The sequence below is a fragment of the Nicotiana tomentosiformis genome, chromosome 6 (genome assembly GCF_000390325.3).
Source record: "Nicotiana tomentosiformis chromosome 6, ASM39032v3, whole genome shotgun sequence".
Lineage (NCBI taxonomy): Eukaryota > Viridiplantae > Streptophyta > Magnoliopsida > Solanales > Solanaceae > Nicotiana > Nicotiana tomentosiformis.
In genome coordinates this window covers 98,069,860-98,084,737 of record NC_090817.1, presented here as the reverse complement: position 1 = coordinate 98,084,737, position 14,878 = coordinate 98,069,860, and the positions used below count along the sequence as shown (strand labels likewise).

The following is a 14,878-nucleotide window of genomic DNA, read 5'->3' as shown; positions in this document are numbered from 1 at the left end:
TATTATTAGAAGCAAATTCCCCAACTAAGGGTAGGTCAACTCGGGTGGAAGCAAAACGGTTTTTATATAGAAGCAGGCAGTCCCCATTCAAAAGGATTCTATCTTGTGTGACCCAAATACAATATTGTCCGGTTTGATTATTGCTCCAAGTCAATTTGCTGTCATTGAAAGCCCAATCAAATAATCCAAACGATCATCGAACATCAAAAGACAGATGGGATGAGCTATCATACACCGACAATGTGAAGAAAAACAAAATTCGCTATCAGTGTAAAATGCATGATAAATGAGAAACAGAAGTACAGAACTAGCGGAGTTCTCTGTTTACATATAAATACAACATAATCCAAAGATTTAACAGTGTCTGCTGCTATTCAGTGCCTCCATCCCTTTGAATGGCCATCCTCCATATAGGGCTCAAGAAAACCTATAAACTGCATATCCAATGGAAATGTCTTAGTCTCACCAGCTAATTTTTGAAATAAACAAACTTTACTTTTCATTGACAAGTAATCTAATGCTTGTGGAAATCTAGTAGCACTTCTTTTATGTGATATATAGACCAATATAGGAACTCATAGCACTGTGTACGGTGTATGTACCTTACTTCCATCTTTGGACCACCGTGCACCATAGCCATTAGCAACTCTTATCTCAAAAACAGCCCCATGTGGAGGAACAATATGCGCATTTATCCAGCAGCAATGAGTTATTAAATCGCTGATCACATCCAGGGCGACCCTATTTTTATTGGAATCTGAAAAAGAATAAGTTGAGAGAGTAGCTTCTTAAGAGGACAAAATAATCGCACAAAGAGGATTCTTGCTAGCATATATGATTTTATTATATTTCCTTCTCCACAACAGAGAGGTACAACATCTTGTAGAGCGAATGATTAGTCCAACGGTAGGCAAAAAAGTCAGCAGAAATAAAGAGTCCAGCTAAATGCACCCATGTATAGCACATTATTGGTTTGTCTCATGGGGCAGGTGATACCAGGAATTGCCTTCTAGAAGCAGAATGATACTCGCAAAAGAAAATTAGGAAGAAAAATAACAAGCATAGCTCAAGCATTAGGATCTCACATGCAACTCAAGAATGTTTACATTGGATGGCCCTGGAATGAGGAACTAACCACTTCCAGAAAAACTACCCCAGTAGCTGTCGCTGCTCCTGTTTACATGCTTTGACAATGCCCTCGCTCCATCAGTCAATGTAGAACCTTTAGCCTGTTGCCAAGACAAGATACCTTAGACTTACTTCCATAAGCAAATGTGAGTAGATCTCTTTGTAATGCTCTTGCTAGCATTAGACATGTGCATTTGTCTAGCTTTCAGTAATGTCAGTAAATCAATTGGCATGCCACAATAGAATAAACTGGGAAGAGATTGTAATAAATAAGATCTCTAGTTGCCTCTCCAAGCTTTGGATTTGGAACAAGTGTGTGCTTTTAACCGCTTTTTCCTATTTTCTCCCTCTCCTACTTCTTTCAATAGGCGAACGTTTTATCGACCATTCCTCAACCTACCCCCTCTCATAAACACAAAACATTGGTACCAAAAAATTGAGAGTTTGCTTCTGTTAGCAAGAAAATGCAGCTGCAGAAGCAATGTAATACAGTTTTCTCCTCTCTCGTCTTAATGTCATTTCAATTTACTTCTACTAAATAAATGCCATCTAAATCGATCCTTTACTTTCAACAATTATAAAAAAGAATAAAAACAGCTTATTTTCAAGGAAGCAAAAGTTTGCTACGGGCAGGGACTATTTCACACGGAGCAAAACCAACAACATAATCATCAGGTCGTATCATACATTTGGATTATGTGGCAGCAAAAATGATGAGATTAGAGTTGATGCTGGTGGCGGAAGTGCCTCAGAAACTGTTCCAACTGTACATACAAATCCTAAAAGCCTCTGAACACCTGCATAGCTCAGTTCCTGAATGAAATTAGAGACTCGAATCAGGGACTGCCAAATATCTCGGCTATCTGTATATGTAGCTGAAACAAATATATGAAACTTTGTTGTGTAGCATGAAATATATGAAACTTTGTAGTGTAGCATGAAATATATGAAACTTTGTAGTGTAGCATGTAGAGAGAGGAAGGTCAGGAAAGTATTAAGTCATAGCTTTCTCACAGGGAAGGTGTCTCTCATTTTCGGGCCCAGCATAGAAAGATCCTTATACCGATAGAACACGTTATTGACAATAATAGCTCAAAAATCATTTCTAACTTTTAGGAGCACAACTGCTATGGTAGCAATATGTCATTTTCCCATGATCTAAATATTGAACCTCCAATTTCAAGATAAGTAGAGCTGAAAGCATACTCGCTGAAAGCATACTCACAGAAAGCATGGAGCCCAGACAAATGGAAGGCTGAGAAACCGGCTTCTCAACACAGATAGCGAGAACACCATTTGACCTTTCTTTCTCTTCTGAGTAAAATTTCCGGTAAACTTGGACACCTGAAATTTGCATGTTTAAGAGAGCGTTTCTACAAGGAACATCCATCATAAAGAGTTCTGAACTGATTATCCATTTTAACAATTGCAAGCATTGAAAAGGTACTATTAGCAGAAAGCAACAAAGTCCTGTATATAATTAGCCTCACCATCTCTCCATATATACAGTTAAAATATGGCTCTACCAACTAACAGAAAACAAGACAAAACGAAGGCTTTCACCTGAATATCAGTTATCACTTGAACATATTGCTTTCCACTTGCAAGGTCGTAGAGCAAATGAGGTCCTCAAATGGTCAATTATATTCTAATTTTCTCTAGTAACTTTCAAGAAACCAAAAATAAAAACTTGGCTTTTGAACTCTGATGGCAAAAGGCGCTATAAGAAACCAAACTAGGGATGACTGCAGTTATTTAATAATATTTCTTGTTTTGCACTACAACATATGTGTTTGTCACATCATTAGAAACAGCTACACTTTTCTGGGAGTAAGGTAGCAAACTGATGAGAAGCATCAGACGCGAGTTGAGAAGAGATTGAGAAGGGAAGCCAGGTTTTTAAGGTAGGGATGAGGACATGTGTACAAGCATGCATTACCCTGTAGGTGAATTGCCAAGGAGTGATGCAGGGAGGGGAACTCCCCTTGACTGTGGAGAGCGGATCAAAGATAAGCACTAATTTAACAGAAGATACTACTTTTAATTTCGAACAAGGATATTTGGTAAATATTTAACCATACAATATCCTTTAATCATCTTCCAAACATATTATAAGTCCCAACAAACATGCAAGATACGGAGTGAGAAGTAACATCCTCACTACTATATTGTAAGAGATTTTAACCTTCTTCAATAGTATCCACTCCAGGAAGAAGTTCTTGAAGATTCTCTGCTTCTAGCATCTCGCGAAATGAATGATAATGATGGACATCCTGGAAATGGGCATTTTATTCAGTTGACTATAAGAAGTACCAAAGTGATACATAAAAAGAAAATAAATGTAGATGACGAATGTACCTGAACTTGAAGAACTAAACATTTGTTGAAGAGGATGAAAGCTCCTGGTTCAATTCTAACATCCAAAAAAAGACATCATCTGAGAGAGGAAATAGATTGAAGGATAAGAAAACATTTTTTAGAAGATCAACGTATCAAAGATGCTTCCTGTCATTTTAAGCAAGTCCTTCTTTTATAATGAAAGGATAGCTCCCGAAGTTGAATCGTGAGGGTTCTAGTTTCAAGACATTTGAAGATAACCCAGGATTAGCTTTTAGGCAAAGTACTAAAAGTGGTTTTATTATGAAATGCAATATCTAAATGTTACGGGACAAAAACAAAATGAAAGTGAAACAGCAATACAAGCAAACATGTTAAGCAAAAAGTACTAGCAAAGAAGGTCCTCATGATCTAAACATCAGAGATGGAAATCTTCCTATTATAGAAACTTTGATGAGGGTCATCATAAAACAATCATAAAGGACTCCTTGGACATCCTCAATAGAGTAAGCAAAATGCATCATAATGAAGCCATACTTATTATAATGTCCAACAGCACATCTTCCTTCAATTGTTTTCTCTCCATCTGCAGATAAGTTCAAACACTGTGACTGCAAAGGGAAAAGATGCATTAAAAACGAAAGGAAATTGGAAACTAATTTTTCTCAGAAAGCAATATATCCAGATAATATACTTCTAAGCAGGGAAAAGTAAGGCTCCTGAACATGGAGTTCAAAGTCCACAGCTTTTAGCACCTGCAGTTAGCAACATCCAGTATACATTAAGTTCAGAACAATGAACGAGAAATTGAAACAAAAGGAAGAAACTCCGTTACATGCTTATCTTACATTTAGCAAATGAGAAACTTTTTCCCTTAGCACGCTAGCCCAGTCTTCTTCCATTTGCATCAAAGAACTAGATTCGTGCATCACTGCAAGTTTGTTTTCTGTACTTGGCAAGGCTTCAGAAGAAATAGCCTGATATAAGGATGCCGCAAGGTGCTTGTATAAAGGATATAATGGAATTCCTTCAGAAAGACCTGTCACGGACAAGAAGAGCAAAGAAAATGAATTATCAACTTGATATAGTGATAAGTATCTAAACCTGGAAAATGCAGTACAAATGAGTAAATTTAATCTTTTAAAAAGAAAAGATCGAGAATTCTCATTGCATTAGTCAGCACCTATTCGCATAATTCCCTGTTTCAGAGAAGGGATTAACATCCTAAAGTAATATAGAAGCAAAGATCCATAAAGACGATACCAAGTAGTTGGGATTAAGCTAGTCATCCATGCTTGGAAATAAGTGTGAGATTTTGAAAAAGCCAACGTAACCAGCAGACTTGGAGGACTCTTTCTGTTCATAGGTCAAGCTTTTTAGACGAAGTTAAACCAACTCCTAAAGTTATGGCAACATTTAGGTAAAAAGAAAATAGAAAAAAGAAAGTGTAAAACATTTGTTTTATACTTTTTAAGTATCTTTATTTTTACACTGGAATAAAGAGTAAAAATAAGTACTCCATTACATGATATTAGTTATAAAAAAAAATCGTAAGTCGAGAATCCTAAGCAAAAAAACAAAAACAAAACCTAAAATCATGGAAAAGGTTTGAAGCTAAGGATTTGTGGGCGGCTTGTCTCAACTGCCCCTTTCAGGAGGGATAATTTCTCTGCTTCATCATCAGATAATGGATGATTGGCTTCAATGGTATAAATCTCCTCTTGACTTTTAGCCAACTTCACTTGTTGTTTATCCAAGAGCGCGACGATCTTATTCTTTCTGGAGGCCAAGGCAGCTAGCTGTTGTTCAACACTCGCAAGATTGGCTTGAAGTTTCTCTACAGACTCGCTCACTTTTTCATATTCATGTTTTGCATCATCGAGGCGTCGTCGTGCATCAGAAAGTGACTCTTGGTGAAATTCTTTAGTCATCTTGGACGATCTTAAAGCATTGTAATCTGCGTACGTCTTGAAGAAAGCCTCAACAAGAGCCTCTAAAGTAGAAGTATCAATAATATTTTCTTTTTTTTAAGGGTTGTAGTTAGTGAGAATAGAACCAATGACCTTACAAAGGTTTTGAACCCCCTTGACCACTAAGATATGCTCTTAGTGGTCCATTACTTTTTATTTATGGGGTCCACTAAGATATGCTTTTAGTGGTCCATTAATAAAGAGAGATATCACATAGTAAAAAAATAAAGATGTTTTTATTGCTCCAAGAAATAAGTACTCCATTACATGATATTAGTTATAGAAAAAAAATCGTAAGTCGAGAATCCTAAGCAAAAAAAAAAATCATATCTTGGTGTAGGAGCATCGAAATCACGAGCGGTTTGCGGCTAGGGAAACTAGACTTCTAGAGCTACGACATAGGTGAAAATCATAATCAGAATGTCCCGATATCTTCCCAGATATTTTCTCGAATTTAGGCAATATATTGTGACATGCCGCCCCTTTCAGTTTTGCTGGTTTTCATAGATTCTTCCTTTTTCTTTTAGCAGACTCTCGGAGCAGCACATTAGACTGTGAATTCCATCAGCAAGGATGCATTTTATCGACCACGATACACCATATCCACACCTTGAGATTATTAGCGACAAGCAGAATCCCCGCGCCCAAGTTCTCGCTTTAAAAGTCCATCCTCCGGTGATAGGTGCTTTCCCGCTCGCTAGAAAGCCGCTTGACGCCTCCCTTGATCTTGCAGAATGGTCTACTAGAGAGACGAAGGATGCATTGGAGAGATTTTCGGGCAAAGCAACCAACATGAAGGTCCTACTTTTGAAGTCTTCCACCCATCAGAAGGTCGCGTCTGCTAGTCCTCCTCATCGTGATCACGATGGTCGTCTCGCCACTTGGAGTGTTCCTCCTTCCAGCTTTGGTAAAGTTCGCTATACGTCCAAATATTGGGAGTGGGTAGAAGATGTTCTTGCCCGCAACAAGTTGACTTTGGATGGCATCAAGGTCTATGACGCCATCTTTGCTTCGTTGTTCACATATGACTACAATGAGAATGTCCTCCGTGCCTTTTGTGAGCTTTGGCATCCATCTACCAACATAATTTCTACCTCTATTGGTGAACTCTCCATCTCCTTGTGGGACTTGCGAGCAATCGGAGGCCTTCCGGTGCATGGGTGGTCCTTCTACGACGAAGTTATCACCTCGGCTAAGGAGTTGACACAAGCGGACGATCAAGGAAAATCTTTCCTCCCAAGAAGTTGTCTGCACTTGTTCTCGGCGTTCTACAAACTCATGAAGGATGATGTCCACGAGGTCTCCATTCATGATTGGGTGGAGTTTTGGTTTCGAGGTCCGAGTAGGTATGCCAAGCCTCCGCAAAAGTCATCAAGGAATCGAACTACAAGGACGAAGTTGAATCATAATCCTTCTGGAAATATTGACGCGAGCTTCCTACCACGAACCGATGAGGAGAATGCCCCCTTTATTGAGCTTGGTGTGGAGGAGTCATTTAAAGCTGAGACTTATTTGGCGGCTTTCCTTGCATGTTGGCTTTGCAAATTTTTGTTCCCCAACAAGAAGATCGACTACATTCATGCTAGTGTCTTCAAAATCGCGAGTTTGATGGCTCATGGAGAGAAGTTTTCCTTGGCGGTTCCAGTCCTTGCAAGTATCTACCATGGCTTGAAGGAGGTCTCCACTTCTCAAGATTTGTGCGCCTGCAAAGCACTCTTTCCTATTCATTATGTATATGGATGGATAGGAGCATATTTCGACAGCTACTATCGTGTTAAGCGTCCACAACGAGGTCCGCAAATGTGCAAGGTTTCTGACGAGAAGATGGCCAAGCATTTTGACCTTAGTAATGCCCGTGAGTTGTTTCAACAAGTTAGTGCGCGACAACTTCACCACTTGGCTATGCTACAAGGGAGGGAATTGCATCTTACCGATCGTTACGAACAATCGAATTCTTGAAGTGACTTTTTTATAAGTCTTCGCTCAAGCTTCATCACCCTTAGGCATGATGACATTCATATTGTGGAATCTTATAGCCCCCATAGGTTTAGTCGTCAATTCGGCTTTTGTCAAGATGTTCCTGGCAACCTCATAGAGCGACCTTATGACGGCTCACTGAAAATGCTAGTGCAATTCTGGGACTCCAGTGTTCGTCTTGGAGGTTCGTCAAAGGTTATTGTCCCTACGCGTCCATCAGAAGAGGGGCCTCTAATGACTCGTGAGTATGCAGATTGGTGATCAGCTCGTCGAGTGCACTCTTCCCGACAAAGTACTCACATCATTTTGAAAGTTCCAAGCAAAGATGATATTCCTTTATCCTCCAAAGATGATCAACGTCAAAAGAACACTCACAAAGGGTCTTCCAAGTCCAAGTTAAGATCGAAAGATCCTTCGCCAAGCACCAAGGTCTTATCCAAGTCTATCCCTTCGACGGGCGGGGGTGCCCATGTGGACAAAGGAGCTAAACATGTTTTGTTGACTTCCATGACAACTACTGCCACTGTGGAGGTGACGAACAATCCTTGCAAAAGGAAAGCGCCTCCTACTTCACCAAACAAAGATGTTGCGAAGACAACCAACGTCGTGCCAACAAACGAGGAAAGGACGCAAGCTTCTGCTTTGCCCAATGAGATTGTGAATGTTAGTGCGACTTCCCGTTCGAACGAGAGTGATGTTAGTCACGACATACATTGGAATCGTTCAAAGAAGAAGGTTAAGGACACGAGCCATAGTGAGTTTGCTGACTTGGATGCTCTTAGTATCGATACTGGATTTTTCGTAGAGGGTGACCCTAGTTCAACGATGTCGTTGTCTGAACTGGAGAAACGAGTAAATATTATTACCTTCAAATTTACACCTTTTTTTTTTTTTTTGAACACCTAAGTTATTATTATTTTTATTTTTTAATTGCAGTTGGGCATCGATGAGTTGTATGATGATGTACTTGGTGACAACATGGTGGAAGATTGTGTTACAAGCCTAAATTCCCTCGGTGTGGTCGCAAAAAGTCCTCACACTTCATTTGATGGTATTGAACATCATGCTTCAAACAACGCTCTGTTGACAGATTTGAATCTACCCAAAGGGTCGCACCTCGTTCTTCCAGAAGATGTTATGCTTTCTAAGCCAACCATGACGAGTAAGATGGAGGCTGCCGCAAGTCAAGCAAAACGTCAAAAAGCCTTCGAGCCTACTTCATGGCCGTTGCATCTTGATGCTCCAAACTTCAAACTACAAGACACTATTTCCCGTATTAAACTTTCCTTTGTTAACATGATGTGCCATACCTTGTGTGAATGGATTGAAGAGTTCTGTCTTGATTCTCTAGATAGCTTCACAAAGTTGGAGGAAAGTATCGCTTTGACTCTTGAGGAAAATCAGGAAAACTGAAAGGGGCAGCATGTCACAATATATTGCCTAAATTCGAGAAAATATCTGGGAAGATATCGGGACATTCTGATTATGATTTTTACCTATGTCGTAGCTCCAGAAGTCTAGTTTCCCTAGTCGCAAACCGCTCGTGATTTCGATGCTCCTACACCAAGATATGATTTTTTTTGGTGAAGATGCGCAAAGCTGAAATATCGAACGCGACAGAACTTGGAACCAAGTTTAAGAAGTTCACATGGGACAGTACAAAGCGAATCTAATCTCAATTTTTGAACATGTCTTGACTCCAAATATCTACTTTTTGGAGGATCAAATGGATTGAGTTTTGGAAGCTCCTACGACGAGATATGATTTTTTTCCCGATAGACGCGCAAAGCTGATAATTCCTGGCAGCAGCTGCAGCAAAAGAAAAAAGTTAGTCTGCTCTCAGGAGAATCGAGCGACGGGATTGCGTAATGCCAACTATTGAAGAGTACCTACTAAGACCAACCAAAAGGTGGTACTGCTGCTTTCATCAAAAGTGGAGGACTGCTGCTATAGCAACGATACAAGGAGAAAGGGGCGAATTTATAGGAACAAGCAAGGGAAGAAACTAAGGAAATTCTTGATTTTCAAGTTACTGACATATGTAAATAAGGAATTACCATGTCCAGTTTGTACATGGACAAGTTTGAAACTAGGAAACAAGGAGAAAGAAAGGCAATTAAGGAATTCCTACGGCAAGAAAGAAAGGCAATTAAGGAAATTCTTTTGGCAAGAAAGTAAGGCAATTAAGGAAGTTTTCGCAAGTTGTCTTATGAAATACTCCATGGTTACTCAAACTAGAAGTTTGCTCAACCCAATTAGGAGATGAAATTAATGCTCTTTCATATTATAAAAAAAAAGGGGGTACAAATTGGAGCCACGATCAGACGATTTGAGAATGAGTCATAACAAAGAAGTAACCTTGAAAAGAAGGAATTTACGAAAGGAATCTACTAAAAAAAAAAAAGACAGGTGACAGCATCGGTACTTCAAGTATGTCTTCACGTTTCAGCAAGCCTACACCCCGACAAGCCTTGAAGCAGGGGTCATTTGTAGACAATTAAAATTTTACTAAATTTAAATCCATAAGAAATTTAGATTTTATCATAAATTAAATATACATTAGTCAAAATAAATATTATGGGCTAGTATGATCGGGTTAATTATTTAAATCTAATTAAATTGATTTAAATAAAGGTCCAGTATTTTATTGGGCTAGCCCATTAGTTGGTCTTCTATCAATTGGGTCGACCCATGAGCCTCAAGCCCAATAACCCACTAGGGTTTTCTTGGAGACTACTCCACCCCACACCTATATAAAAGGGTCACGGGAGAAAGCTAGAGGACAATCAAGTAAGCAGAAGGAAAGGCTAAAGAAGCTCTGAAGAATAGCATCAAGGTCTCCATCCACATCTGCAATCTTCGTCTGTGGTCAAATCCCAAAGGCGAACGCAAATCATAAGCGAGCGGTTTCAAATCTTCCGTTCGTGATAACCCAACAACAAATTCTGGTTCGTGACGACCTTCAAGTTGTTCGTGACGCACCACAAATTTGAAATCCGTCAAGATCAAGCGCTCAAGCTCTTGAACCATCGTTCGTGAGGAGAAGAATCACAGGACTACATCTCTTTAGATTCGAGATATTCTAGAGATTGTAACCCCATCACTTGAAATTGAATATAATATTTGTCGCTATATTTCTTGTCTTAATTATTATTTTTCAGGAACGAAATTTAGTTGTTACAGTGATTTTAGTGGTACGGATCAAGAGCTTGTCTTTAACAGTGAACACAGAATATTACCAAGTTCGGTAGCAAATGGGTGACTTCTAGCTCAGTTGCTCAAAATGCTGGTACAAAGAGTAATTATATTATACTTTTGTTTTCATTTTGTTGTCAATAACAAATTGTCAATTATGCAAAATCAGTATAGAACTCATAGAATCCCTACAAACAAGGGTAGATTTGGATATATTTGCTTACATTCACAGCGCGTTCTTAGTGCTGGGTAAGTAATAACAGTCAAAAGTACAAAAATAAGAGGTGAGAAGCAGAAGTACCAGTGAAATTGGGAAAGGGGTTGAAAGGATCATCCTGTAAGAGGGTGGTGCAGTAATCTTTGGAGAGAGCAATGTCTGTTTCAAGATTGCCGTCTACGGAGGAAGCAAGTGTGAATCTCAGCAGCTCTTGTATGCAATCTTTCAGTTGCAGTGACACTCCTAATCCCGGTGATGCTGCCTGAGTTTCCATCTTTATCGACTTTTTTTGCTCTATAATCTTGATTGGCTCACTTCCTATTTTTTATTTCATTGTGAGGCTATACTGTATTAAAAGCACCAAAATTCACTTTCATACCTTCTAAAAAATAACAGTACAAAATAGTTATTTAATTATTTTTCTAATTTTTAAGATTTTAAAATCAAATAATTATTATACCTTTCCTTCTTTGGGCTATGTAAAAAGTCCTAATACCTCAGCCAACATGTAACTAATGTGTATATTTTATCATCCAAAGCAAAGCTAAACTTCAATTGATAGATATCGCTTCAATAAATTTAAAAGCAAAAAAAGAATAAAAAAAAGACTTTGAATTGGATATTACATTACTTAATTTAATATCATGAAGGCCCTTAGCGAAATAATATTTGTCTTTTATATATTTTAAAAATAAATTTCACACTCGACAGAATAATCATTTAATTATTTTCCTAATAAAAAGAGTTTAAAATTAGCTAAATTTTGACATTATTTTTCTAATATTTAGAAATTTAAAATCAACTAAAATTTTACATAAATAAATATTTCCTTAGTTGAACTTCTATATAATGAGTCCTACATGCAAGCTATAACATGACATGTCAAAACAATTTCCTTTTCAGAGGAAAAAAAGAAATTTAAGGTTTCGTTTATGTCCTAATTATGAAAGAAAATATTCAAATTCAACTAATTTATTCTACTCACTATTACAAAAGTATGAGAAAAAAACAGGAAGACCAACAATTAATATTGTAATTACAATTAGTGTTAAGTAAATGCATTTTTTATTAGGATATTGAGCATGAAAACCTAACAAAGCTAACGAATATAATGCTAATGAATTAGCATTTTCTAATTCCTTATGCTATTCAACGAGAATACACATCATACTTACTTTTGAAATTCTAATCCCTATCAAGTTTTAGTTTTTTAGATATCTCTTTTTTATAATTTCTAAAAAGTACACGATTAGTTTAAAACAAATTACTGAAAATATATTTAAGAATACAAAAATAAAGAGCCAATTAAAAGTGATTGACAAGAGTTAATGACGTTGACATTTCTCCCAAAAGTAAATACACATATAAAGATCCAAAATTAAAATATTATACCAACATTTTACCCTTTCAGAATATAATTCTTGTTGGATAAAATTATAATTAAAGTTAAATATACTAAAAATACGGATGAACTAATATATAAAGAATTTGAATGAAAAAAATAAATTATTTTCTTTAATATTGTGAAAAAATAATTAATTTGAATTAACTAAGTAATAGAAGAGTTTAAATTTAATTATTTTTAAAATTCATCATGTAAGTAAAGTTTTTTTTCAGGATTACAAAACTCTTAGGATATATTAATTTGTCTACATAAGAAGAGCATTAGTTGTGACAAAAATTAAAATAAACAGAGCAAAATTAGTGTATAGTATAGTATTAAAAGTCAAATTGGTAAAATCACAAACTTGAAGTGATAAGGATAAAACAGTAGATGAAAATATATATTCTATATGAGTTGTCATTAATAATAATAATTATTATTATTATTATTAGTATTAGTAGTATTATTTGTGTTTGTTCCAACAAATGACAACGCCCTATATTTATATATGTTAAGTTATTTGTTTTAAAATATTAGATCAACATTAGTCATTTTTAAACTTTATATTGTTACTTATTAATTTTTTTCTATGAGCTATAAGGCAAACCTCTTCTTTCCAGAAGACCAAAAGATTACATTTTTAATTTGTTTTATTTACTTGTTGATAAATGTATTTTTTATAATATTTGTTTGTTCTGATATTAAGTCATAAAAATAAAAATAATTTTCACAAAATATTCACGCAGAAGTCCTCATAAATCACAATAAAGTATATAAGAATTATAAGGAATTTTTTTTGACGGGATTCCTTTCCTTATTGAGCTAACTAAATGAGATCAACATTAATATTTCTTAGAACTTATACTTTCTTCTTTAATATTTATTTTATAAGTCAAACGCAAAGTTTAATATTTAATGACGCGAGGTACACGTGCAACGCACGTACACAAAGACTAGTGGTCTTAAAAGTTTAAGAGGTAAAAACTTTGTGGGGTCATGATATTTGTGTGGTTATAAAAACTTCCCGTTAATGATAAAATAGGTAAAATAAAAAGTTTATAAGTTGAATTATTTCTTTAAAGTTAAATTATTTCAAAATTTAGAAATGTGACATTTATTTTGGAACAGACTAAAAAGGAAAGTACATGATCTAATTTGAAATAGAGGGAGTATAATTTTTCTTTTCAAATAGAGGCACTGTCTTTATAACTCGACTCAAATAACATAAGTTGACCCATCAATTTATAATGCAACACACCCACTTGGTATGCTTCTAGCTACCTCGAATGTAGACTGGGGTTGACTTTTGTATATATATATATATATATATCAGCTATTATATTGAGAGTATCTATATAGTGTCATTTTCTCTTAGACTCTTTTTGTTAAATGGGTGGGATGGACTGATTTTGGACAGGTCAAAACGGGTTGAGTCAATAAATTGGTTGACCCGCCCAAAAGTTACTTGGGTTGAGTCAAGATAAGTTAAAATTTGGGTCATAGCTCAACCCACCCAACTATTATTAGAGCTGGGCATATATCGGGTATAACCAATAGCCCGAACCGTTAAAATATTATTGGGTTATCAATATCGGATTATTGGGTAAATAGTTCGATAACAGCTTAATGTTATTTGACTATTGGGTTATCGGTTCGGGTCTCGATTTGCCCAATTTTATTAACGGTTTAACCGATAGTCTAATAAGCTTTAACAAAATTAATATTTTACCCACTAAGTATATAAAGCCACCTTATGGCTTCATTCTCCCATTCTCTTAATTCTCTCGTCAGTTACTCTCCATCTTCATACCTTAATCCTTAGAGTAAATTTTAAACTTTTCTGAATTTCTCATCTTAATTCTTCGGTTAAGATTTTTAGTTTTAAACTTTAGGGAATTAATTATTCAGATTTTTAGTTTTTCTATTTGTTTCTTTTATTGCACTGATTTGGTAGCATTTACAAGATTATGATTTATTATTTTTCTGTGAATTATACCCGCACACAGTGAGATAGTAAGATTAGATTGTTGAATGTCTTATTCCTTACTCCTACTAACTTATAACTTTAAAAATTGAGATCATTCATTGGGATTTTCAAATGTAAAAAAAGTTTCTTTTCTAAAGTTAAAATTTAATCCATCTTTTCTCGTGAGCAAAAATTCAGTTACTTTTTCTTAACAGTATGATCACGATTTCTATAATAAAAACATGAAATTTTTGGATATTTTTTATTCTTATCGGGTAAACCGATAACCGAACTGATAAGAATCGATAACCGACAAACCGATACCCAATAACCGATATCTTATTGGAGTTATCAGTTTAGTATATCTATAAACCAATAATCGATATGCCGAACTGATAACATTCAAAACCAAACCGAACTGACTGATGCCCACCTCTAACTCTTATCAAGTTATAATTAATGTCTGTTATTTTCTTATGAATTGTTTAATTATCAAATAAAACTTTTTTTTTATGGTCATATATAACATATCAAATTTTTTAAAAAAAAATTTTGGAGATGTTTTAGCAAAGTTACTCATGAATTAATTTGGGGTAAAAATCAATTCAATTTTAGATGGCATGAGATAGGTCTCAATATGGATTGAGTTCAACAAATGAACTGCCAATGATTGACTCAACCTTAAACGGGCTCAAATTATCACT

At 35.9% G+C, this 14,878-nt stretch overlaps 1 protein-coding gene across 2 annotated transcripts; it reads right to left on the bottom strand.

Annotated features, from left to right (window-relative positions):
• Nucleotides 1–199: 199 nt before the first annotated feature.
• On the bottom strand, nt 200–11,156 carry LOC104109909 (uncharacterized). Of its 2 annotated transcripts, none has more exons than XR_011408757.1 (11): nt 10,909–11,156; nt 4,314–4,504; nt 4,160–4,220; nt 4,003–4,051; nt 3,487–3,541; nt 3,314–3,401; nt 2,354–2,472; nt 1,816–1,941; nt 1,086–1,229; nt 603–757; nt 200–434 (listed from the first exon to the last, which is right to left on the bottom strand). XR_011408757.1 is itself a non-coding variant. In XM_009619297.4 (11 exons), exons 1-11 carry the CDS (start codon nt 11,096–11,098, stop codon nt 375–377), a joined length of 1,188 nt encoding a protein of 395 aa, XP_009617592.1. In that variant the 5' UTR covers nt 11,099–11,156; the 3' UTR covers nt 200–374. The 2 variants fall into 2 exon arrangements, 1 of the variants encoding a protein (XP_009617592.1); XM_009619297.4 differs by having other exon boundaries at nt 1,136–1,229.
• Nucleotides 11,157–14,878: the final 3,722 nt, after the last annotated feature.

Excerpts from the sequence above, each read along its gene's own strand:
- LOC104109909 (XM_009619297.4), bottom strand. The coding sequence starts at position 11,098 with ATGGAAACTCAGGCAGCATCACCGGGATTAGGAGTGTCACTGCAACTG. Across the intron at positions 4,052-4,159 it reads TTACTTTTCCCTGCTTAGAA|ATGGAGAGAAAACAATTGAA; the intron begins GTATATTATCTG and ends ACTTATCTGCAG. Across the intron at positions 435-602 it reads GGTCCAAAGATGGAAGTAAG|TTTATAGGTTTTCTTGAGCC; the intron begins GTACATACACCG and ends TTGGATATGCAG.